The following is a 27669-nucleotide window of genomic DNA, read 5'->3' as shown; positions in this document are numbered from 1 at the left end:
CCCCAACAAGACAAAACCCACAAACCCAGGAAAATACGGCGACTTACCAGCACTGGCCATGGGGAACACACGGCGAATTTTGTGCGGTGAATTTAGCGAACTTTTGGGCGGCCTTGCGCTGAGCCACGATCATAGTGGAGCGTGCGACTAGTAATTAGCATACCTGTAAGATCGTCTATCATTGGTTGGCCCCATTTTCGAGTGTAGCAAACGATAGACGATTCTCCCCTTAATGTAGCTCAGAACATTCAAAATTTACCATTTCCACATTTCTTTTAGTATAGGGTAACCATACATTTCAACATTTTTGCATGTTCTCCCGTCATATTTTCATATTAGCAGAACAACATGAAAGCCTTTGACCAATCAGCGGAGGCTTTTCAAAGGCTAGTTGTGAATCATCGTCCCGATGTTCGGCGAGTACGCCGACCAATGAGAGGCTGCCAATTTGACGAAGTTCCCGTATGTGATTAGGTATTGGCATATGGATAATCAGCTGTTGTGGGCGGAGCTTCCGCCACACGATTGATAACACGACAGCGACTGGGAGTCAGGAAGGGGCTTGCAAGGGGGACAAAGGATTCTTACTTGGGACATTGCCAACAAAGTGCATGCTTTCTCTCGGCAATGCGAATTTCCCGCGCAAAGACAAGAAGTGCAGCTGAAATTGGCAGAAAAAAACAGATAAGATGGTAAGGGGCACGTGGGACTTCAGGTATTTTTCCATCTTTTTTCCGGGATGATATAGGCTGTATCATATGATTTACAAAATTCTGGAGAGAAAAAAATCTTCGAGTCATGCATTGAATGTCGGTGACAACTGCTGTCAAGAGATATTTCAAAACCTGTTGGGGGACTCAGTTATGTAACATTACGATCTTGTGTGTGTGTGTAAAATCGTAATGTTACATAAGACAGCAGTTGTCACCGACATTCAATGCATGACTCGAAGATTTTTTTGTCTCCAGAATTTTGTAAAAAAAATCACTGACAACGTACAGAACAGGAAACCAGTGTAGCGTTATACACCCTGCACCTGTATGAAAACTCGTCCGAGATCAGTCCATTGAAACTGCCAGTATACAGGTTGGAGTCTCAAGATGTGACCTACTATTTTGAGGTTATGTTTATCCTTTGTGACGTCCTTTCGGCCACTTCCTTACTTATGTCATGACCTACAAATCGATCTGAAGTTTCTGTGGTATAAAATTTGGCTTCTGTGTCGTGCATGTCAATACACTTTACGTTATTTCACCATTACAACTTACATGACTTACCTTTTCAATACAGATCTCACAACGCGGATTCACTGACACATTTCTACTGTTGCAGATCATTGTAACTACGTAACTGCTGGGATTCACCCATTTGGCAAATTGGAGTTTTCGAATGATGTTGCTTTCATGTCTTGGACCAATATAATGCACTGGAAATGGTCTTAGCTCCATCTCTCATTTGTACACGATTGTACGTGATATCGAGTCGAGAAAGTTCAAGGGGGTGAACTTCCTCTTCTATACTAATAATGATGCTGTAAGGTTACGGTAGGGGATCAAACCATCGAAGTGCTTTTCATGTTCCGTATGCCGCGGGGTTGCACATCCGTGTTGAACTTCGAGCGAGGAAAGATACTAGTGCTGCTGCTGCTTTTCTTTTTTTTTTTCAAAATCTTCTGCGAAACAATATGTAGCTAGCTATGGATATACATGAATGACCTTGGTTTCTCTTATCTGCATTCAATTATTCATTCGTTTTCGTCTTTACTCAGATCCTCTCATGTACGTTCTAATCCTTGCATCCGAACCTGCTCTTAAGACTGTTATGTTCCTCCAAGGACGTTATATCTCATATAACGTCATTGGTTCCTCTGATAGTTTCCTCTGCCATCCCTTTTCATAACCTCTTCACTTATAACGTTATATTTATCAAGCCGTCAGGACATCACGAGTACCGTACTAAAGGTTAGGTTCAAGAATTAGAATCATATCAGGGGGGAGGCAACCAGTTCATGGTTTTCCGCACCTCGTGACTGTGGGCTCAAGAACGTTTCCGACGCAACGTCATCTGAAGCGTCAGTGGGCGGCCCGTAGTACGTCACCGGTTATGTCTGTGCAGCAACAGGAAATGCGGGCGTGTCACACTCCGCGGATTCCGGCCTCTGCAAAAGTCACCCCTGCACAAGCGCCGCCCAGGTCAGCGACCTGATGCACCATGCATCCATAGTATACAACCAGCAGCACAATATGGTCGTGCTAACCTGGATTCGTACCCAGATTCGTACCGTCCCGTTCACTAGATTGTGCAGTCTATCTGCAAATATCTCACATATTTGATTTGACAGGTTTCTTTTGCTAGGAATATTTTCGTGTTGAGTGCACCATTGAAAATTAGAATGATTTTATTTTTAACCTCGCTTCACAGGCGCAGATCCGCGGCTCGCACGACATGGATGTTGAGAAGGCATGCCAGTACCTTCATTCGCCTGGCAATATGTCCAATCTGACCTATATCTACAAGTATACCTTGAGAAAATCTGCATGGGAGGAGATATGAGCATATCATCGCTTTCAACGTTGCAAGTTTAGCCCCCTTTAAATAACTATCTACTCTAAATGATTTATATTGACAAGTGCATGCTTATACTATAATTTTATGGCACCCGTACCATCTTTAGCCTGGGCATCCTCCATAGTGACCCAGTGGTTACAGCCAACGATTGAGCCAGCGGTTTATACTACTACGTATACCAAGGAGTTTAAAAAGAACTTTTTAACCTCCTTGCTACTACGGATGGTACTCAAGCAACAGTTCGTCGATTGGAATGTAACCATCACGTGACAAAACCCAACTTTCAACGGTAGGTGTTTTCCTGCAGGTATCTGACTGACTGTCAAACCACGGATGTGGCACGGTGGAGCATCCCGTTGCCGCCTACGGTTGACATTCACATTCAGCAACAGGCGATTTATATTCTTCAACAGACAAGCTGCATCCATAACTCTATGATCGGTATAAGTATAGCTTGCCCAAGTACTCATTCCACTGCCTTGTCATCTGAGCTGGCTTTACAACGTACCTTTTCAGTAACGTCAGTGTATTTCTTCAATGTGTTACGTCGTCTTTTGTTTTCTGTTCAAGCAAGTATGCAGGTCCTTTCGATGTTATACCGTTTAGTTTATGGTCGTGTCAATTAAATCACATTCATATATTTCAAATGCCACTCTCCAAGCAGAGGTTCGGCTACAACTGTTTTAATGTGTACATGTCTTTAGACGTTTATGTAGGGCTTTCTATTTGTAACGCTTTCTTCATGTCCGCTGGGCCTCTGCTTGGAGGATATTTCTTCACCTGAACACGTGCGTATCTGACAAGGTCAGGGTTACCTTGAGATATGCCCCAAGGACAGTTCCTGCCTCCCGCGTGCTGGTCAAGTGTCAAGTTCATCTTTTAAACTGAACTTGGGTAAACTCTATCTACAGTACTGCCGATGTTTTGTTTTTTTTCAGCTTTCGTGTTGGCGTCTAGAAAAGAGTCGCTGTTAAGGATGGGGACGTAGATTCCATGCCCCGTTTATGAGGGAGTTTATGGCAAACTTCTACATCATCGGCTATCTTAAAGAGAACCCAACACACCAGCGGACTAGCCTCCCCTGCTGTACCCAAACTGGGCACCGTCCCTATGCGTCTATCAAGATGTTCATCTTTCTTGATCTTTTCTTGGTAAGGGCCATGGTAGCCGGGAAACTTGTGTGTACAGCTACGATTACTTGAGTCGAACTTGTAATGTCGAACTGTTGTTAAGCGCTGTCCTGTGGGATCAAGGATGACCGTGTTGTTGCGTAGTTTCTCGTGCCTGTAGCCTGGAGGTCAATAGTTAGCACCTATACCTTTACTGGAGCACCTATACCTTTGATGATATCAAATAGCTTTTGGTACCGCTGACTTGATCGAACACAGAGTGGAAGTAGAAACTCTGAAATGAATCATGCCATCCGCCGGATTCGGAGTTATCTTATCCTACATGTCTATCAGATTTGCCGTAGCCTACTTTCCAGCTAGAGGTTCAACTCCAGTTTGTTTTACGTCTTTTAGGTGTTTTATCAGGCTTATGTTTTGACAGATCTCAATTTTGCCCGCCAATTCAACACACCGACACACCGACAAAGTGGAAAGCCCGATAAAAACGCATAGAAAGACGTGAAAACATTGGGCGTCTTTTTAGCCGTTTTTAACGGTCTTGAAACAAGCTGGAGCCTAACCTCTGCTTGGAGAGCAGTAACTTCCGTCGTCTCATTTCCCCGTTATCTTCACGAAGTTTGTCCTTCAGGATTGCTGGCAGAGGCTACAAGGTTCATGGATACTCCACTGCTGACGTCACGAGCGTTGCCACACAGCAAGATAGTTTACAATTCAGCGACAGGATGCAGAAATGCATGATCGTGTTATCTTCCAGGGTCGGGGAAGATGACAAGTTCAAGTTGAGGTTGGTCCAAGAAGTGTCAGTACATTTGCTGTCATTTGATATATCAACTTTCCACAGAGCTGAGACACCCTTAGTTAGATTTACGACCCGGGCATCAGTGGTAAAATTTCCTTGAGAGCATGTTGGCCCAAGTGTCGAGGAGCCGACCCGTGTTGGCCCTGGGAACAGTCTGGCACCCAGGCTATACAGCATCCAGAATCCCTTCACTCGAAAACTTAACTTACTTTTGAAACAGGTCGATGAAAAGTTTTCTACGCCGCCTTCAAGGTACGCTGTTTCTGTCCCTGTGTGAGTCATCTGTGGGGTATTAATGATTTTCCTTTCACCACGATGTTCCCTGTTGCACTTGGCACTGGGTCCCACCGTCCCCCAGTAATGGCCGCAAATTAGAATCCCTCATCAGAGCCGCTGAGCCCAGCTGGCATTGACAAGAGCTCCCGGTGGGTTAATTACTGCCAAGGGTCACTCCCACAATGTAGGTCGCACTTCCCCCGCGATAACAATTAGCCCCGAGCTGGCGAACTTGATGCCCGTTATCTATGAGGCAGTGGTGATAGGCACGCCGTGACATTGATCCATTTATTGGACAAGGATTCGAGGATGTCAGGCGGAACAACAAGATTTAGCGGTGTATTCCTCAAGGTTCAGCTTAGTAAAACAACAAACTCTTTATGGACCAGTACTCCTGGTAGTACCGTATAGCAGTCATCTTCAGTTTTGCCTAGACAAACTCATATTGAACATCTTGAAAGCATGTATTGTCAAACTTTTCTCTAACTTTCTTATTCCTGGTCCCCCCCTGGAGTTACGCACCAGTCCTACCTGTTATATTCCCACAGGTAATGAGTGAATGAGACATCAACAATCAGTCTTAATATATTCTCCACACTAAGGACTTAATCAGGCTTCTACAAGGTCGTGATCCATCTTAGAGTTTCATCAAGGATGGAGAAAACAAAAATTGTTTATGGCAAAGATGCATGCGCGTATCATGATAGCCTCGTGGTATATAAAGTATAAGGTACATCAATAGAGTTGATTGACAGTGAAACTGCGCAAATATAGAGGAAAGTCGGCCAGGAGATAATGAATGCCGCACTTTGGGATCGGGCCAATCAATTTATCTGTATCTGTATCACGAGATTAATTGATTGTAATTGCCCTTTTGATTGGTCCCTTGTAGGGCTCATCATTCCGATACTGGTGATTTACTTATCCATTGGAAAACTGAAATTGATCGCCTAACAGTTTGAAGGAAACTCAGGGCCTTCCGCCTGCTCAATATATATAAACTCTGTAGCAATGAATTATAATAAGACTGTTATTTCTATCAGGCTTTACCAACCCTATTGCATCTGAAACCGTTAAAGTCATAACTTATACGTTTATGACTTCCCCAATCTATCAAAAATTTCGCCAGCTCTTCACACCTTCCCATCAACAAGAAAATATCTTCTTGCAAAATCGTCCAATCAGTTGATTTACTGAACTTGGGGTTGAATAATTCATGCAGAAAAGCATGCAGAAAAGAATTCAAACCCTTCAAATAGACTTAACACTTAGAACGAAATTGATAGATTACAATAATTGTCATCTCGCTTTTAATTCATTCACATGTTTGATTATATTTCTTAGAAAACGCACGTTTTAAACCATTGTTTTGCTTTGTTTGCACTTAGCATTAAGTTCGTAGGGTTTTGCAAATGTGTTATGATCTGTTATTGTTTTTGCATTTATTAGTAATCAACGAAATTCTGAGATGATTTTATCACTCTGGTCGACTCGGTAGGCTACGGTGGGGTACCGTTACGAGCCAAATTTCTATTCTCTGAGAACGGATTTTGTTGGCAGAACACTGAACATTTCCAAGTAGTTACACAGGCATTAAATCTCCCATTTCACAAGGGAGAAGCTATCGGCGCTCATTATAGACCTAACCAGCCATAGACCTCCAAGAAAAAGAACCATAACTCCATAACTGTCCACAACTTTAAAACCGCACAAAATAAATTTTACAACTTTCAGCTCTCCCAGAGGCAGACTCGCCCTAAACGCAATTTTATGGCAGGTGGCCTGGATGAGGCAATATGCCATCACCGCCATCCATCTCCGCTCTTTTCCACATGATAAATTCCTAGTTGCCAAGCTAGATGCATCTCCTGTATCAGTCACACGATGAGGAAATTACTTCCGCCTTGCCCACAGACGCTCTGATTGGTTGAGCGTGACGACATCTTTCCCCGTAATTTGATTTCAATAACATCAGCAGCCTCTTACGACTGGCGCACGGCTCAGGTTGTGCTGGAGAGATGGTCCCCCGTGGCAGCTTCCAGACTACGTGGAGCCGAGGTAAATTTCGTTGGGCGAGTTTCATTTAGTGGTGCTGCCAACAGTCATCGATAAAAATCCCTCTGAAGTGAAAGCCAGCGGGAAGGTGTGTGTGCGAAGTTATCCTGTCTGGTTCTAAGAAGGGTAGGAGGTTTAGGGCGCAAGTCGTAAGTTGTTATGGATGAAATCGTCTAGCCAATGGTTACATGCACGTTAGACATGGACTTGCATGATGTAAAATAAATTTGCCATGTACCCATAGGTGACAAGGACTATTCCCACTCTCGGACATTGCTGGGAGTCTGTTAGAAATGGGTACGAAGACTTATCTTTTCTGTGTTGAAACTATTTTTGGAGGAAGCTACACTATTGGTATTGCAATGCCACTTTTCTACCGTTTGGATTGATCTTTACGTAATAACTCTCTAGTTCCGGGTCCAGCTTCCCACAGGTGACGTTCACAGATTCGCTGAAAACAAACAAATGAGTTTTGGTCCTGTTTGCACCAGTAGAGCCATCAACATACGTTCTGTTGTACGTCTATCAATGCCTAACACTAGCAGGGCGCAATGCGGGGGCTGGTGCTCTGGGAAGATACAGGAAATGTATCCTCAAGGACTTTATATATATAACGTCCTTGGTAACCTGAAGATGCAAGGTAGTGGGACGGAAAGTTTTGCATTTCTGCTTGTAAATGAAAGGCATGCGCATCTCATATTATCGATTTTTTGCAATGTAAGACAAGAACTTTTGGGACACTGCTACTCTCCAAGCAGAGGTAAGGCTCCGGATGCTTTTTGATGTTTTCATCGGGCTTTCTATTTTGTACCGTTTTCTTGATATGCTATGAGACATCAAGTCGGGAGGACGTTTACATGTGGCATTTCACAGATCTTACACCGTCCAATGCCACGCTGCACTGGTTTGGGCACAACACAGCTACGACGTCATGTTTAAGTGTTATTTCTATGGTAACGTATCAGAAGGCCTTAGGAAACTAAATTTAGATTACCCAACACAGAGGTTACTCAAACAACTCAACCAGTCACTGATGCTATCTAAAACGTCCTCTTTGTTTACAAAGTTTGTGCAATTGCTTGAGTAAATTTTGTATGAGTATCTCACTACCTGCCTGTCTAGCCTTCATTCTTATTTCATAACTGACTTTAATCATCCTTTGGAAATATGGGCGGGTACAAGTCCTTCCGGTACCAATGATAAGTTTCCATTGATGGCATAATGGTGCTCATCAGTAGCACTAGGTAATTACACGAAACTGAAGTGTTGGTCTACTGGTAACATCAAACAGTCCAAGTTCACATTCTCCAGTGCAGAGATGAATCTGCATCGTAGAAACTCCGGAACTTAGTGGAGTTAACTGAACATTATTCTTTACTGCTTGGATTGATGTGTGCTTGCTTAAGTCTATAGGACTGGTGTAGGGTCTATGCAATGCATTCTAAAAGTTTTTTTCTATCAGTACTGATACTCGCTCAAAATAAAACACAAGAAACAAAAGTTTCTACAGGAACTATCACATTTAATACAGCAGGTGCAAAAATGGGACAAACATCTTTTCAGTCAGCTGCTATGTATTTTTTTTACCTGTTGACTGCTTGTTTTGAAAACCTGGTTCAGGAGTATTTGCTGGAGTATACTGTATACAGACGACCATACAGGCAGCATTTCGTTGGTGTTTGAAACAGGAAAGCTACACATTACTTGTCCTTTAAATCCTTCATAGCTTACTTGTAGGAGAGAAACACATGTGCATTGTCAATGCTTGAAAAATTAAAGCACGATCTATCTGCCACCCTATGTTACTGGCTAACAACTAGTCCAGCCTGGCATGACAGAGTCTGTCCAGACAGTAGGGTATGTATAAAAGGAAGTATGCTGAACAAAAGGTAGTCTGCCTTCCCATGCACACTTCCCTACTTACACAAACCCTACCAGCCAGCCAAATGCTGTTTCATGTAAATTCTGCCAATTATTAGCCAGACACAAAGAGTCTGATAGGAACTACTTTGGTGGCCTGGACATCAGCAGGTGTATAGTTCCCAGTATGTGCATTTGGCATATAGATATGTGCCTTTCAGGACTTGTATACTGTACATCAGAAATACTGTGTGTAGACTTTGAATACCACTCACAACTTACAACAGACAGGAAAAGATGACACCTTTATAACATGCAATTATTCTTTCTGCAAGAAAATGCTTCCCCACCACCAGACTAAGAACACTGCAAATCAAAAGTTTTGGCCAAAAAGTTGAGATAAGTTTTGCTGGTGACCTACAAGCACACAGAAACCTAACTACATAAAGAGACCACTTAATTGAAACAACACCTCTCTGACAGCAATAAACAAATCAGTGCAGTTGGCTTCCTACCAAAGGTAAGAATACAGGCTTTCCATGTATTCACCATCATTGCACCATATTGGAGTAAACTGTACATCTGTTACAGATGCCAACATGTTGCTGCTGTGCTCCAATATGGCCGCTATCATGATATCAGTGAAAAGCCTGAGTGTATACTTGCTGATCTAATGGCGCTACCAGAGCCAGTGATAGTTCATTCACGTTCACATATCATTTATATATATATATAATATAATATTAGTTGATTTACATGGTACTGATAAGATTTTTGATAATAGTATCACATAAAATTTCAGGGTTGAGGGAACCTCTGACGGGAAGTTGCTCTACCACAAAAAAAGCTGACTCCGTCATCACATTCATACAAATATCTGTATAACATGACGTTCTAACAGCATAGTTTGTTTTCTGGAAAGAATCCCTTCATAACTTCATGCCGAGCACATACTACATCGTATAACTTACAATAAAGACCTTGCAATAAACATACGTCCCACCTCTAATACACTTTGCACAAAATCTACAACAATCTTCTTAGGAAAAGGTTAACAAAGTCTTATTTTCCATGTTTTCCCAGGTTTTACCTACCGAGATTGCAGTTATCCAGGGGCACAACCTTCGACATATACAAGTTCAGGTTCAGTGTTCATCCACCTTAAATCCCACACAGACTGAAAGGGTCCCCCACAGATACAGGTTACATAATACCTAACATTAGAAGTAGCTTTGTTCTGAAGAAAATCATATCTCCTGTCTACATTTCCACTCATGTTTGCATGAGATAAAGGTTAGGGTAGGTTAGTATCAAAAGAAAGCCACCTTACTTACTAAATACTTAAGTCTGGTATCCTTACTTAAGCTTTGATTCCTTTAAAGTGAAAGTAGACTGAGAAGGAGAGTGAAGCATTGAGAGTTATCAGGTTTTAAATACTGTAAATCATCATATTTTCCTGTTAATATGTAGTTTTTTTTTTTAGCAAGATTGTATCTTCTCTATCTTCCAGGTATTGCCTAGATTAACCTACAACATTTGAGTTTCTGGTGTAAGATGTTCACTGCAACAATATGATGCCTTACAGTAATTTTCTCTTGTTACTGAGAGTAGAGGTCACATCAGATTATATCATACATACAGGAGATAAAATGGATGCAATGGAAATTCTACAGGGGTATCTGAGTATGCTGATTGGATTGTACCATACACTTTATAGGGGAGGCATGATGGCAGAGGGGAGGGGCGTGATGATGAGTTTTTAGCAGCAGCCACCGCCAGCTTGGCTCCCTCCTGCACCGCCACCCCCACCCAGAGCTGGGTTTGATGGGGAATGTTGTGGCCCAATCTTGATACCATTGGCCTGTAAGGTGAGAAGAACAATACTAATTACTTAATGTCAGGATTCATTGTATTGCATATCTTGTAAACCACCTCACTGAAGAGAACAAGCTGTATATTTGGGACAAATCTATTTGATCAACTCATAATGGGAAGGACCCTACTCTTGTTTGTAGGAGTAGTGAGATGTTAGGCTATCCTCAAACACGGGATCCAAAGGTGTCCCTAGCTGAAGATAGGTAGTCTTTTTGAGTTTGTAATTCATCCAATCATCCTCTGCCAAGGGCACAACATCGGGACAAGTCAGACTCAGAGATTCAAACTTAGAACCTCCAGGTTCGGGTCAACAACCCTACCCACAAGGCCACTGTGCTTCACACATTTACATTCCCTTTGGTTTGTAATGTAGAAATATGAGGGGCGAGTAAGAACAGAAAGAAACAACATCCCGACTCCCGGGATTCGAACCCGCGCCGAACCCGGGCAGCCGGATCACAAATCCAACGTGCTAACCACAACACCAAAAGCTAAAGAGCTGTTGGCGTGGTCAGTTTGGCAGCGCTAGAACCCCACTGTTACACTACTCCCCCTTTTCTTTTCAAGATTCGTCCTCGAATCTCCGAGATCGACATCCCTGTGTGGCACATACTAGCCTGTTACTCACAGGGCCGGCGTGGGAACCATTGTAGAAATACGAGGGGCGAGTAAGAACAGAAAGAAACAACATCCCGACTCCCGGGATTCGAACCCGCGCCGAACCCGGGCAGCCGGATCACAAATCCAACGTGCTAACCACAACACCAAAAGCTCAAGAGCTGTTGGCGTGGTCAGTTTGGCAGCGCTAGAACCCCACTGTTACAGTAAGAATGTTTTTGATTTGTGTGGGGGGACATCTTCAACATTACCAGTTACAGTACTCTTTCTGATGGTACATGATTTTTTTGTACAGTCTACACCACTGAAAAACTGTCCTTGCAACTGGTCTGAGCTATCGAGGGGTCGCTCAAGGCCAAATGCTTTCTAAAGATAGTCTCCCAATGCCTCCATGATTTATGCCTAAATTGCTCTTGAACTTTTCAAGGACCTGAGAGGGATTGAAGTGGCATGTTGCTCAGGGCAGAGGTTAAGCTTGACTCATGTCTAGTAAATGGTTCGGACTTTTCAACAGTCCTTAGTGATATCAAAACGTGATATCTAATTCTACCTATACATGTACTCCCTTTCAAGATAACAGTAAGTGTAACACTTCTGAATTTTAACCTATCCTATACCATTTTGGTGAAAACAAACTGCATCGGCAGAGAGAAGTTGAAAACATTTACTCGAAGTTAAGAAAGTGTAAGCATAGTACCTCGTTGTTGATATCAAAGACACCTTCCTGAATCTTCTCATAGATCTCCTTGGCTGTGTTGATGAAAGCCTGCAGAGGAGAGAAGAGAAGACAGTGTTACTCCATCTGAACTTACCACATGTATGTTTACATTCCAGCTTTGGTGATCGATGAGGAAGACCAAATGTAAGTGGGAGGAAGGATGGTCAGAGGTAAACTAAATATGTTACAGGTCAACAGATTCACTAATCCACATGTATTATTTATGCTGGATATACTCTCCATCTCACCAATGGGGTGGAAGGGGGGGGGGGTTTAGAAACACTTAACAAATGGCCTTCTATTACTGATCAGTGATCCTGAAAAAAAAGCGGTTTTGTTTTTCCACAGGATCATTAACTTCAGGATCCATTCACTCTCCCCTGACACAAGTTTTTGTTTAAGGCATTAAGGCAGATCCATTTTCTTAAGAGCACATGATCCCATGATCCCATCAAAGAAACCCAGGGATTATGAAAAACAGAAGAAAGTTGATGGAGAATTGGGTTGCCTTTTCATTTACAGTGATTTTCTGTGTGAGTCAGTGTGTCTGCAGTCATTTGTATGTAATATTATATTCCCTTTTTTTACAACCTGTAGAGACGACTTTTATTCGACCATAAGTTCTAGTTCTAGTCCATAATCTGCAAACTTCCTGGTAGGAACATCACGCAGATGGAAGTTGGCCACAGGTGACTTCTTTGCAACATGTTTCCCACTGGTTCATCAAACATGTTGTATAGAAAGATACATGTTGTATAGAAAGACATGCCAACACAATACCACTCATGACTGGGAAGGTGTGGCTGACAGTGGCCCCCTTTGCATGTTTGTCCCTAACGTTATAACAAACAGTTCAGTAACAAACCCTTCATAAGTAAAGCTTTCTTCATGAACTGAACCTTCTCACGTGGACCCAACCCTGAGGTCCTGGATAGGCTTTGTTCTCAGACTTCTGGCTGGACAACTTCCACAGCAGTTTGACCTCCAAAGAAAAGGGTAGTACTGGACTTTGTTGACAGTTTATGTGTAATTGATTGGCAGTGTGAGTTGCAAGTACCAGATCATGCATGTCCCAGGACGGAATGGACAGCCATGAATAGCTCAAACTATGCCAGGGTCTGAGACCATGACCTGACTTGTGTTACTCCTTCAAAAGAGCTGTGTAGGCTGTGCAGAAGCTGGCAGATGCTTTCCCACAGTACTTCTCTTCCAGCCTGCAGTGTCTGTCTTTCATGAGCAGAGGTTACATGCTTGCCTCGACCCTTGACCTTACCAGGTCAGTTCTACACCCTGCACAAGCTGTGACCAATCACAAGGAGGCGACACTGAGGCCGAGGCTGGTGGAGGGGTCCCTGAAACAAGGTTAGGTCAGAATCTCTTCAACACAAAATGGTGGAGTAATAGTCTTTGCTTGCCATATCCCCACGTAGAGCTTGTTTTGAAATAGCAAGAGGTGGTAATGACAATGTTGTTCACTGGGAGGGGTACTTGTTAAACAACACACTGACTTACTGACTGACAGAAAAAAGTTGTGGAGAGTTTTTCAAATTGACTCTGCTCTTCTCTCAAAATGTGCACTGTACACTGCTTTTTTGTTTTTTCATAGATCTGCACAAAACATAGAACTACTTTCCCGAGACCTTGCACCTGTTTTCATCTGTTGATCATGACAAATTACAACAACCTGTTTTACAAATTCCTTATGCAGATTATGCCTTGGCTGGAGAATACCTCATATATCACTGAGAGCATTATCATAAATGTAATTCTGAAGTCATATTTCCAGTACTGTACAGTTTGTATGCAAAACCTTTCGTTCGGCATTTCAAAACCTGGCATGACAGTTCCAGGGAGAGAGTCCTGACATTTCCCCAACCCTATCAGATTCTTCTTAAGTTCTGTTCTGTACTCTTCAGAACAACACTAGTACTCAAACCTTCCCCATGCACAGCCCAAACCACCATGGGATGCCAGAAAATGTCAGGGCTCATTTCAAAGGGCTTGCCATTAGCAGTGACCCATGGACAACCTTCTCCACCTTTACCCCACATTTTCAGCCAGAAACACCACCTCCAAAATACCACCCTGGCACCAACTTTTACAGCCCTGTATTTCACAGTAGTGTTAGACTGTGAGTGCCACACCCTGGACTGGTAACTGGAGGTAAGATATTGTCAGAAAAATCAGAAATGGTACAGTCCATGTCAGGGTGATGAATGGAGCAGGTGGTGGCCACTTGACCCCCTGTGATGGATGGTCCAACCCCCATGGGACCTGCAGCCTGCCTCAGCCAACCACCTCCCTGGGCAGTGATCAAGTTACCCTGCAGGAGTGATTAGTAGGCAGGAGGCAGGGAGAGAGGCCTGACATTTACCACAGCCTGATTAATCATGCAAGGACCTACCCATACAGTGCACCAGCAGGGTTGAACTGGGACCTTTTCAAACATGGTTCAGGTACCATGAATTCCAACTGAAAGGAACCCCAATAAGTCTCCTCTAGAACACAGAGTCTTAGTTTGGTTGAGCTAATTATGTCTGAAGGATATCACCTTGTCCTGAATGTTTATGCAACTACAGTTTTAATTCAATCAACAGGAGAACAACAAACTCCATGGAGAGCCCAGGGGTCATCAATTTGGTACCCTGTGAGCAGTGATCTGATAGAGGGTATGTTAGGGGTTTTAAGTGTCTGTAATGTTTACATGCCATTGGTCAGTTAGCAAAAATGGGTGTCTGTCTTTTTTTAAGAAATGAAAAGTTCAGTGAAAATATTAGAAAAATTAATTGTACTGCAAGAGTTGGTATTATACTTTGGATCCTCAGATTGACTTTCTCTTGAGGCAGCAGGTACATTGTGGGCATGTTGCCACAACAAAAACTTCCTGGACAAAGGTATGAGATCTCACACTGAATATGACTTAAATCTTCATAATTTTGCCAAATACATGAACAGGTTTTAGCTATGAACTACCTTGATGAAACAACAAGAAGAACAATGCCATCTAAACACACTCTTGATAGCTGCAGCTAATTACTCAGGGGACCAGCCTGTCAGTAAGTTTAGGTTCTTGTGCAAACAAAGGATCTACAAATTTCAACACCTACACACTTCTCTGTCTTGGATCCTACATCAAAGTTGCCCTATCCACAGGCCTGTGGAGGAAGGCCCTGTTTAGGGGAAATCCCAGGCTTATGAGCTTTCTACTGCAATGTGAAACCCATGGACTTGAAAGACTGGGCATGTTTGTGTAGTGTGAGGACCTCCAGTGACAGCAGGGAGTGTTGGGAGCTCCTGGGCTAGTTGCCAGCTATGCTGAACCCAGTGTTGACATCCCACCAGGTACATTGAGCCATCAACAAGCCGCAAGGGATGGCAAAGGAGAGGAAAGGGATGCAGCAGGGAGATAGAAAACTTGGCTTGCCAGTGTAGCAGGCCACAAAATACCCTTGGCGGAAATATGCCCGGGTATACTCTCCTCATTGTTAGATATACTCTGGCCAGGGGTATATTCTGGTCTGCTACACTGAACTTACAGGCAGGCAGTTTTCTGTGAAAAAAAAAAAACAATGCACAAAAAACACAGCTACGGTAACTCAAGGAGATTTTTAAACAGTCACAGACATGAGTGTTGAACGTTTAGTTCATGACATCCATCTAATCTAATTGTAATACCCACCTCCTCTACATTGGCAGCAGTTTTAGCAGAAGTTTCCATGAAGATCAGCCCGTGTTCCCGTGCAAAAGCCTCGCCCTCTTCCTTCTTAACCTCACGTCTGCTCTCCAGGTCACTGTGGGCCAAGGACAACATCGTATCAATATTTAACAATCTAATAGTTTCAAACGTAACAAAAATAAACTTTTAGTTTTGTAACAATATTACTTACCAGCACAGATGACCTTGCATACAAAAAGTTTTTGACATTTATAAAATCTGCATGAGAACCTCCATAATGATATCTCTGAGATGAAGAAAAAATTTATTCTGCACAATGATATCATAACTGTATCAATTCAATATCTTTGGGCCCATAAGTGTTTGACTGTAAAGCTATGAGTAGCTGCATATCCAGTATATATTCTTTACAGTATGTATTATATACATGGTCATGGTACCATAATGATACATGTTTGCTATAACCCAACGGTAAACCTTTGCGATGATAAATTGTATCTTTCTGTACAACCTATGCAAGCGCTAGGGATGGATATCAATAAGCCTATTCGCAATTACCGGCGCGAAATGCATGACGGGTAAAATCCGCCATTTTGGGAGATAACTTGCCAACCCAGTGTTGCGTCACGCGTGTGTAGTGTCAGCGTTTGTTTAAGGAGATGGCGCTCCGCGCCGCGCCGTGCGGCGCCGCAGGTGTTCACACCTGACAGGTACGAACGTACACCTGTTCTAAAGAATATTCTAGAACTGTCAGTTAAGAATAAAGATAATTTTAAGTTTTTGAAGTCTGGTGTAAGACGTGTGTTTGTGTTTTACTGGCAGTATATGAAGTTAGTGGAGTTTTTTTTTTCATTTTCGTTCCGGCCGTAATGGATGAGGAGGCGGAAGTTTATACACATGAAGAGCTAAGACACAGGACGGTTCTTCATAGTTATACTGCTAATTTGCTAATGCAGTTCTAAAATTGATTGGTTCATGGCAGTTATAAGCTCTGATTGGTTCCTGACAGTAGAAAAAGAAATGAAAAGAAGACACCAGCAAGAGCAATTTTATCCATATCGGGAAAACATAATTATTGTGAGCTCCTACTGCTAGTTTGTTAGTTTGTCTGTTCGATAAATCATTTCCCATTACACAAGCCACTTCATGAACAAAGGCAAAAGTAAGATCCCGTTGATTTTATTCCAAAAAATATGTTCCTACATCACCACCAGTATGGCAGCATAAATGTACAGAACTCACAACTTAATGTATGAAAAATGTTTGAGAATACATTTGAGGACATGTTACAGAAAGGATCCACTTTTATCTATTACATCTTCATTACATTGTCATTATTATCATCGGTCACAGTTTCCTGCTATCAAAGGATCATTAAAAAAGTCACTGGCACTCAGCTGCCAGCAATTCAATACAGTTTATCTCTGCCAACTTGAATGGCTTGTATGCCAACTGTTTATTTGACCAAGTCTGGCTGCAGGTTCCGAACCAATGCAGCACAGACCTTGATAATGTCATCTACTGCTGACATGAGTGTTATGGGAAATGTACCCTCCAGGATTTTGAAGTCCTTCAGTCGATTGTTAGCACGCTCTACGCGGATCCTCAAGTTTGCAACAGTTTTTGTTTTCTTTACTTTGTCTCTTGTCATGTGTCGCCTCCCCTATGCTGCTGGTGGTATTTCTAGTGTTGCATTCAGCAGCATCAGGTCCTCCTGGATTGGAAATCCCCTATCTGCCATTATTTTTATAACGTCATTTGGATCAACCAAATCTAAAAAGCCACAGTCCCAGGTAATGAACACATCAGAGGCTCTTCCGCCATAGGTCTTTGAAAGAAAGGAGATGTGGCTTTAAAGTATTGTGTTTTTATAGTCATACCATGTGGAGGCTTGTAAGTCTAAAGATCTAGGTCTCTCAATAAATATTTCTGTACAATCAATTATGTATCTTATTCTACTACATTGTTTCTTGAACTGTGGTGGCAAGGTCTTGGAAATTGCAGCTCTACTTGGCCATACTATCAGTGGTTGTAGTGTAACAGACAGGAAGCGAACCCAAGTGTTGGCAATCTGTGAGCAAGAACAGTTTTGTCCGACCATGGGTCTTTCTTGTTAGTGGGAAATGCATAGCTGGAAAGGTTGGGGACAGTTGCATCATCAAAATCCTTTTTTTGTTCCATGTTTTTATTTGGACATGTCCCAGACTTCCTTTTTTTAAAAGTTGATACAAGAAGGTTGAAACCGCCTTGGTTGATATGTTCCATTACCGCAGCCGACCACTGCACACAGCCTCATGTTGAACTCCGGCACCTTAAAAAAAAAAAGGAAGAAACATTAAAGCAAATATCAACACTTAAACAAAAAAATACAGCTTTAAAGCGCAATACACTTCAATGCACATTCTACATGCACCCCTCCCCACCGTCACGTTTGCATAACTTGCAGCGACCTTGCTTGCACATTTATTAGTACAATTTTTCAACCTAAAGCACCAGTTTAATACTAATACGGACATCCAAGCCATTTACTGCGAGTATTAGTGTACTCGCTGTTGGTTCTTAACATTTTTTTATCTTTCTAATCGAAGTGTTGGTCACAGTACGAAAGCTCCTCAGTCAGTGCAAGCGGGGTCATGTCCGGACACGAGAGATCACGAGACAGTGACCATATCGGCTTTCATTATTGTGAAGACACAAGGTCGTGCATTTTAGCTAACATTTTTACGGTTTATAACATACGTAGGTTAAAATTTCCTAATTATGTCACACTGGTAACCTTTACAGACAAAAACCTGGCTGTAGTGAGAATGGACAAAAATTCTAGAAGTAAGCGGCAAAGATAGATGGCATCGTGCATGGGGGAGGGATGCATGCGTTATCACTAACTGTGGTAACACTTGCTTGGATACCGTCAAAAAACGTACCGTAAATTCCTCTGAAGCGAAACTGAACACGGTATTTCAGGCACACAAGGTTCAGGACATCGTTGGAACATCAGATCCAGGCAGGTGGCTGCCGTTAACGCCGTGTAGAGGCTAAAAATCTCGACACTTGAACATTGAACCTGGACACACGCTGCCCTGTCGAACGCGACTTGTTTATCTCACTTTTTTCGTTGCTAAGGAAATTCCGCGCATGCGTACTGGTAAATGCAAATAGGCTTATTGATGGTTTATTTTGGGGTCAGACCTTTACTCTTATAGTTTCTCTTTAACCTCCCATGACCTCTCAATATATTTGTACTGGCAACTGACAAGCCTACCAGACCTTTATACAACTTTGCAATGTTTTATAAGCTGTAAACATGGTGTATGACTCGAGCACAGAATGGAGCTTGCATCCAAATTGGTAGTCAGTGAAACCTTCCTCCTCATCTCCCACCATTTACACAGGTCATGGCATCTGTGCCCAGGGATAAACTGCTGGGCACCAAGCTCTTTTGTTTTCCGGGGACCTGACGGCCCTAACCACTTCATTTCATGCCTGAAGTGCAGAATCGTCAGACAGGGCCCTAAATCAGCATGGCGAGGGCAGGTGGCTGTGTTCCCCACAATTATCATCTACTTTGTCCGCCCGGTCGTTCCACGAGCTGGGATGGATTACCAACCATTTGGTCCAGAGAATAACAAATAGAGGCGTAGACCTTTTGTCATTTCAAATGTGCTCCTTTGCATAACGCATACAGCCCATGAGTATCTCTGAGGGAACAGTCATGAGTTGCAGCGCACCTTAACTATTAGCACATAAACTGGAAAAGTGGGAAAAGCTGTATTTAGCAATACTGTACTCAGTTCCACTAGCTTCTGGCAAATCATCTTTTGTTCAAAGTCAGACAGATGTGTGAACAGGTTATGTGTTATTTCATTAACAGTAGCTGGGAACAATGTGGACTTCTTAACATTTAAGTGGTGTTGTAACAGTGGCCAATGCAACTTTAATGTGTTAATTGCACAACAGGTAACTAATGTCATTATACAAATACTAACAGCTTTGCAGCTCTCAATGCAGTACCTCACACGAAGAACTGTAGATATACAGATGATGGCTATTTCTCTTTAAAGCATGTATATTTCCATGTTATTTCCCACACAGAACTTAAGGGCAATGTTTTATATGAAACGGCTCCATATGCAAGGTAGTTTATGTACAAAACAACCAATCCTCTGCTGTGTTGTGTGCAACAATGCTTAGCCATGCAGAAGTATTACACAAGTTTGTTTTTGTGACTGACATACTAGTACATACAACAATACCAACATTGTTAAGACCAGAGTAAACACCAGACAACCTTGACCATGAGTCCGACACATCTGTTCTGTCTCACTCTTCCCTTTCCTGCAGTTCTAAAAGCCCACAGCCTGACAGATGTGGGAGTTCAGCCCCTCCTGCTCTACAGCCTGTGTTGATGTGTGTAAGTGAATCACCTGGACACCTTCTGTCGCCTAACAAAGTAAAAAGTGACCCAGAACCGCGACCTGTGATCCTTATTCCTCTCCCAATATTTTTGCCTCAGATTATTTCACTTTGAGGTTCTGCAGCAGCACAGGCCAGGTGTTAGCCGCACGGAATTACTTCCACTTTCCCAACCTGACGAACAAATAACAAATTGTGTAGTGTGCGAAAGAGGGGCTGTGTGGTCTGGGCATGCACGTGGCTCTCTCTGCACAGAGTTGGGAACAAAACAGTGCAGAAGGCTCTCACTGGGGAGTAAAGGCTGAGTGCATTATCCTGAGCCAGACTGCCTGGTGGGGAGACATGTGACCCACACTGTTCAACAACAAGTCTGACTAATGTCTGGGTGGAAAAGAGCAGGTGTGCTGGGGACAAAGGGGGAGCTCCACTAATCTTCTAAACTAGGGACAGTTCAGAAGTGGTAGACGTGGGGTTGAATGTAACATAATTGAGACAATGATCATTGACATATATCCAATGTTAGTGGCAAGTAATATCAAATTTGATATGAAAACTTTTTGCAGCTTTGAAAATGTGGAGTACACGAAACAGTTCATTGAAGCATAAATGTCTCATAAAATTGTTCAGTGAGCTTTGTGTAAATAATAGACCAATGAAACATTTCGGTATAAAAATTCAATTCTATGCCCTTTTTGGATGAACTTTCAGAACTCTTCATTCAGGTTGTTCTCATAAATGCTATTTGCCATAAGACAAGTTTAAAGTAATGAGATTTTTTATGCAGTTCATGGTAGAGGATGGTAAACATGAAATATTGTACTTGTAAGAATTATACTAATAATCTGCACAACACAGAGTGTTACCATGTCTACAAGTACATAATTACTTGATAAAGGTAATTATGCTAATATCTTGTATGCTGTATACATAACATAGATCATGACAAAGGGCACAGGTCATATACACAGTCTACTTGATTCAAATCAATATTATGTATGTATACAAACATAAGGGCAATGTCATCTTGTTCTTCATATGCAGTATATAATATCATGGTGAAGCAATGAAGGGTCAGGAAAACTACAAAAAACTGTAATTTGTAAAATTTGTATGGTGGTTTTATGTTTACAGTTTCCACAGTGCCCCACTCAATGCAAAGTTATAACCAGATGGTGTTTCCATTACTGTACAGTATGTGGCTATAGTGCTCTTGCAAAATTTAAAGTTAACATTCTATGCTATTCTACCTTTCCAACAAATGAATCACCTCACTGCAAAATTATAACCATTTGCCGTAGATGGTGTTTTGAAAATTGACTTACTTTTTTGTATTATGTATAACAGTGCTATCAATAAGGGTTGAAGACGCCAAAGGTTTATCTAATTTTTCTACTTTCATGCACAACAACAGCCCTTCATCCTTTTGATAAGGTAATCTTTTTATCCAATAATCTGCGTACAGAAATCCTTTTCCATGCACCCAGCCAAGGTTGTTCCGGGGACACACACAAAGACAAATGTTCACTCTTGTCAGGAACACTTCTCCACCAAACCCTGATGGATGCTGCCACAAGCTAAACAATGTGGGCAGATGATACCAAATGGAATGAGCGATTGATTGGATATTTCACTCTCCCCACCTATGATGACCTCACCCCTAATGGCAGTGGAAAGTAGGTCAAACCCTGGGCAGGTGGCATGCTAATCCAGCCTGGCCTGCTGCAATGGATTACTAAATGGTTTGGGAATCCCCAGGAGGATTGGGATTCCAGCAGAATACATATATGGAGAGGGTCTAGTAGAAAAGGGATGTCAGTACTGGGGTAGATCACAGGGATTGTCTTTTGGGAGGGTTGTTACAGGGTCGATGGTAACGTTCTACTCCGTTTACGTGGGTTTGTAGCCTGAGAGAAAATCGAGAATAAACATTTGGAACAAACACTGATCATGAATGTTGCCTACTGTAGCAATTAGGTTTCAAGTATTTCAGAAACCTTCAATCTTTGATTAAAGTAAAATGTTTTTCATTCCAATTTTGTTAAAGAAGGCTGGTACATGCTAAAGACCAAACAATATTTTCTAAATAGTACCCTGTGCTTCCTTCTTTACTTCATTTGTATTTTTCACAGTGTTGATAACTTCAACAACAATTAAATCAATATCCAAAATCATACAGATCAAACAGATATAGAGAAATAACAATGAATTTCAACTTCCAATCGCTTCACTGCAGGCAACCATTGGAGTGAAACCCCTAAAATGTAGCACTATTTCATATCACGTTTAATCGATAAAGTCCATTAGTGTTAAAAACTTTTTACTAGTAAAACCGCAAAACGATCATCGAAAAATTACTTTCCAATTTTACAGGCAGTTTCATGATGCCTTGCAATGGCTTTGTCATGTGTTCTAGGGCAACACCGGTAAGATAATGATGTTTTGTTCCAGATAACTACAGAGGACAGCTGGCAGATTCACCCTTTTACCCCAGGGCAACAGGTGAAGTACTCCTAAGCATCTAAAATCCCATCTCCTTTCTGCACTGGGTTATATCAAACTTTCAAAGCTCAATCAACCTAATATACCATTATATTTCTACACATTCAATACCACAATATAAACATTGCCAATGTAAGTTTTTAAATTTTGTGCAGGTGCCATTGATCTTTCGATAAAAGAAAACTTTTTTTTTAATTTTCAATGTTACAAGTTTGTTCAAATGCTTTCAGTATTACTCATTCTTGCTATGTCAATGAAAGTTAGATATTCAGGTAATAAGATACACCAAAAAGCAGTTTCTCAAGCAACTGAATATGATTGCAGAAATGGTCAGACACTTCAGATGGCATCCACTATCTTTCGTCTGACCGTTTCCGAAATCAGTTGCGTGAATTATTTTTTTACTCAATCTTGATTTAGCATGCATATATGATGTTATGCATTTTAATGGTTTCTTTCATTTGTATACAAATAACCTTGTAAGCTTTCTTTCTCCAGGAATTTCCAAGTTGATTCTTCACCCGAATTTTTCTTTAGTCATCCCACCAAGTATTTCCAAATGGTACAGCCCAGCTGTGATAATACGAATGGAAATTGTATCTGGCCTATTAGTTGAACAAAAAACATAACATTTTTCTTTTTACAACACGAAGGATGGCTTTGAGGCAAAACAATTATAAAATTCAGTGTGTTCAACCTGTACTGTACTGAGAAATGCTGCAGATACATGACTTCTGGTACAGTGAATATATGGCGACTTACTGTAGAACACTAATGACCTTTCAACAATAAGTATTCCCTGGGGGTGTTGAAGTGGGCACTGATAATAACGGATTAGACCTCTCATATACAGTGCCATAAAAGTAGCGTTAGTGGGCGCCACTACTCCGCTGAATAAAACAAGTAAAATCAGCCATACAGCCTTTTATGTATGTCTGCATTATAGTATTATTAGCCCGCAAACAGTTAACTTATAACGATTATCATGTGGAACAGAGATGTGGTTTTCTGGTGGGTGGTTTGATTTCTTTCATCGTAACAGTTGAATTTGGATTATGTTTTAAGCTTTCTTTGACTTGGTGTGCTTTGCCAAATACCCAAGCTGTAACAAAGCTGTATTGCAACACCCATGTAGAAAAAAGCACCTCAGTCTGAATTTGCATGCTTTACCCTTATGACATTTTAGAGAGATGTCTACTCAAAATTGTTTTCGAACAAATTAATATTCTATACCTAATGTATTGCAATTACTATACCCCCCTCCCCCCAAAAGGCAAAACTTACACGTTTTGCTGTTGTTCCTTTGGCACATATTTGTTATGTGAAATATCTTAACAGAAAACTTATATACTTAGTAAAAAAATTATTATCATCTTAGCTGATGTCTGCAACAAGCTGTTTTCATATAACATATACCCATGCTGTGTTATATGAGAACAAGTGTAGAGACGTTTGGAGCACAATTGATTTGATGTCGCACATAAAAACAATGCCGTTAGGACATGTTGGATCATATCGCGGCGGTACCAGGCAGCACAAAGTGACAGTAAAAAGTGATGAAAATCCCACAAAGTGGCGAGGCAATCAGGTAAGGTTTGTCCCCAGAGAGGCTCAGGCATTAACTGGGGAGGGGATTTCATCAGGCAGGGTGTACACCACCTTCCTCTGGAACATGCCCAACCACTAATAATACAGGCTATAAAGTGTGCTTTCTATACACCTAGGGGAAACATGAACAGGAGGGAAGTGGTAAACACATGGAAAATGGGCTCTTCAATAGATAGGGGAACACAAAGGAGGATAGATAATATCGTGATATACAATAAAAACTACGGGATTTTTTTCTCCATAAACAAAAGGAGTCTACAAAAAACTACTCTGTAATGACAGAATACAGAAGTTTAAACAGACTCTACTGTGCATTCCATCGCTTTACATCACAAATGGAATGGGGAAAAGAGTGGAATAAAAAAAATAACCAAAAAACAATGGAATGTCTTCTGGTACTACAAAGCTTGCTTACCTTTGTTGTGATTTTAATTTTGCAATAGGACTGAAAATGATTTTTTGCTGTGTTTGAAACAAATTTTACAGTACAATTGTAAAACACACATTTGGGATGTATGTTGGAGGCTATAGCAAAAAAATAAAACCACCACAAACATTCATGATTTACAACAATTTAACAAAGCACATGTAAAACTCGAAACATAACAGCAAAAGTAGATTCTGAAGTTTTTAACAGAAACAGCAGAAGAGATGGACCAAGCAAGGAAAACTCTTGTTGAACTATATAGTGTAAGAAGTAAGTCAGATTCTAGTTTCTACCTCTTGTTGCCGATGAGCATGATGACCATGTTGGAGTTGGAGTGCTGGCGGGCATCCTCCAGCCAGGTGGTCAAGTGGTTGAATGTGTCCCGCCTAAAAGAAGTCCTATGTTTAGAAATTTCTGTACAAGCAGTAGTTTGATATCTTGTCTATAGTTTCCTAATATCGTGTCAGAAAAGATAAAATGTATGTACATGCTCAAGAACTTTTATCAGAATTTGCATACATTATCTTTTCTGCCACAACATTTGCAAACTATAGACAGCCTGAAACCATGTTGAATGCTAATATAAATATAAGACATCAGCACATATATAAAACACATTGCAACTAAGTTGCCATGCCAGTCAAGGCCTCAAGAGTTACACTGTGTCTAGATGGCCACTGTTTATTGATAAATACAAACAATTTTAGGCTCCCACATATACATACTGCACTCTGAAACAGTGCTGACATAGTTAATCTTCAGAGCAGTCCCTCGTATACACTACAAAATGCCACCTATCATGATTTACAGTCGTGATGGTCCAGATGCAGCTCCATGCTTCAGCTTTAATATGTCATCCGCAGTTGCGCCGTTTCCAGGTCATGGCCTTGGTGTAAAAATCTAATATCATCTACAGATCTGGCTTAACAGGTAAGGCCGACATCAGGTAGGAAATATTGTCCCAGTGAGGACATGATATGGGTCATAGTACATGTATATCATAACCAGGATGACAACCAAAACAACATCATTTAGTTTTCATCTGGAGTTTCTCAGTACACGACTGTCTTCTGGTTTTATGTTTTGCTTTGACATGTATCTGCCATGTCTTTCCTTTGTTAATGTCTTTTTATTTTTGAAAAATAAATAAATAAATAAAGACTGCGAAAAAAAGTTTCATTGCTTACTGACCTTGTGATGTCGTAGACGAGAAGCGCGCCTGCCGCACCTCGGTAGTACGATCGTGTGATGGAACGGAATGACTCTTGCCCAGCCTGTGCACAAAGAATTCCAGAAAAAATAATTTTCCATTTACATGTAGTAAAATGTTGGGCCTACAGTGTCTTTTTACCTTTCAGAGCCTTCTTTCAGTTAGAACATTAAATAGAAACATTCTAACATTAATTGCTCCAATTTCCAGGGAAATATGGCAACCTTACTTGTAAACAAAATGCAAATGTACCACTCAGCTAGTATCCCTGTGATCACAAAAACAAACTCCTTAATCCTCTTGACACAACATTAATTCCTATACATGCTATATCACATTGTGATGGGGCAAATTAACAATGGTAATCTAGATAACTTCTTTTCTATATTATGTGTGATAAGGTGCACAGAAGGTCGGCAATCCGTGATCTATTACCAGCCATATGGCATGACATGACATTTACATAAAAGTCAATTTCAGCAGGAAATCAGATTACACTTTATAACCGTGCATAATGAGGTCGGGAAATCAACCTGCAATGAGGTTATCTCTTCTGCTCCGCACCACATCATTGGATTATGCAAATTAGCTTTCTTTTCATTCAGTAAGGTATATGATTTTGAATCTATCCATGGTTGGAATTCTTTTGCTTGGTATAGAATAATGTCATGGCATGGTTCCCAGCTGAAAATTGGTTTAGCCATGTTAACTATGACATATACACTAGGCCTCTCCTTATTCAGATAATTGTCAACAATTATTTGAAAATGGGAGCTGTCATTCCTTCTTAAATATAGTGTTGACATACGAAATACATCATGATCAAAATATTTGTTTTGATATTTGAAATAACACCACCTCAGCAAAAAACAGGAATGTCATTATACATAATACTGAAGTTAGTAGCAATGGGTTTTTCTAGAAATTCAAGGGGCCATCTATGGACAATAGCTCCCCCTAACAGCAAATTAGGGTACTGCAATATGAAAAGCAATCTTTTGTTCTACACCCTAACAGTGCCAGCTAGCAGTTCAATGTTGTGCTGCAAAAGGGAGATGTAAAAATGTCAAATGGCTGACGAGAAAGATAAGGTTTTCTTTGGCAAAAGAAAAAACAACAACTTTTGTCAGTACTTCACTCTTAACGCATGACACATACATATGTACCACATTTAGCTTGTGTGTTACGCCGAACGGCGGTTATACCGGCTATATAGATACAGATACAGACAGATGGGATCAGCCTATCATTCGGATCACCCATTATATAGTTGGGATCCTTACCGTGTCCCAGATCTGTAGCTTGATCTGCTTGCCGTCAATCGTGATCATCCGTGCTCCGAACTCGACACCTGTGGAAAACAGCGGATGTACAGAACAGTGAAGACACAAAGTAGGAATATCATTTATATGGTAAGTAATCTTTACCAAAGTAATACTGCAAACCCTGATGTCAAGAAATAAAACAAACTTCTACTTGGAACCACCTCTATATACATTGTTTGTTTTTTTTCTGTTTGAAAACACCTATGCTTCATCATAAAGCACAGGTTTGAAATATGAACATTTGGTTTATAGTGAACCAAACACTGTTTTTGGCTGCCATAGAAATATGGTCAAGGAGAATTACATGAATACGAATGACACTATTTTTGTTGGCCAAACATAGTTTTGAACATATATAACTTAGAACAGTGAACCAAAAAAATATGAAGAAAGAAATAATTTCAAACGAATTTTGTATTTAATGGTACCTAAAGGGACATCTGAAGTCAAAACTATCAGTATTTTGGGAGGTTAAAACTAAATCTGAACATTTTGTGCCAAAACAGGGTTAGCCCAAACATGTTTTGCCTGAACAGCGAACATGGCTACAACTTAATTGCAACATTTGACAAAAACCCCAAACATGCCAAACCACGGAAGAATGGACAACTG

The 27669-nt window shown here is 41.1% G+C and overlaps 2 protein-coding genes and 1 long non-coding RNA gene across 4 annotated transcripts in view; all 3 read right to left on the bottom strand.

Annotated features, from left to right (window-relative positions):
- Positions 1-221, bottom strand: part of LOC118418283 (chromodomain-helicase-DNA-binding protein 8-like) — a 48581-nt gene extending 48360 nt beyond the window's left edge. For both annotated transcript variants that reach the window (XM_035824130.1, XM_035824131.1), the window contains exon 1: positions 48-221. The gene's annotated coding sequence lies outside the window, so the exon portion shown is untranslated. The remainder of the gene's footprint in view (positions 1-47) is intronic.
- An 8108-nt stretch (positions 222-8329) lies between these two features.
- Positions 8330-27669, bottom strand: part of LOC118417228 (ras-related protein Rab-2A) — a 24058-nt gene continuing 4718 nt past the window's right edge. The window contains exons 3-8 of the mRNA XM_035822692.1: positions 27016-27083; positions 25714-25796; positions 24816-24908; positions 15579-15690; positions 11879-11947; positions 8330-10549 (exon numbers count right to left, since the gene is read on the bottom strand). Of these exons, the coding sequence (XP_035678585.1) occupies positions 10448-10549; positions 11879-11947; positions 15579-15690; positions 24816-24908; positions 25714-25796; positions 27016-27083 (527 nt within the window). The 3' untranslated portion in view covers positions 8330-10447. The remainder of the gene's footprint in view (positions 10550-11878; positions 11948-15578; positions 15691-24815; positions 24909-25713; positions 25797-27015; positions 27084-27669) is intronic.
- LOC118417229 lies at positions 17794-18739 on the bottom strand. The gene is made up of 2 exons (XR_004831339.1): positions 18500-18739; positions 17794-17886 (listed from the first exon to the last, which is right to left on the bottom strand). It is a non-coding gene; the product is annotated as an uncharacterized LOC118417229 (long non-coding RNA).

The sequence above is a fragment of the Branchiostoma floridae genome, chromosome 6, assembly GCF_000003815.2.
Source record: "Branchiostoma floridae strain S238N-H82 chromosome 6, Bfl_VNyyK, whole genome shotgun sequence".
Lineage (NCBI taxonomy): Eukaryota > Metazoa > Chordata > Leptocardii > Amphioxiformes > Branchiostomatidae > Branchiostoma > Branchiostoma floridae.
Note: the sequence above shows the minus strand (reverse complement) of the source record. Positions and strands in the feature narration are given on the sequence as shown.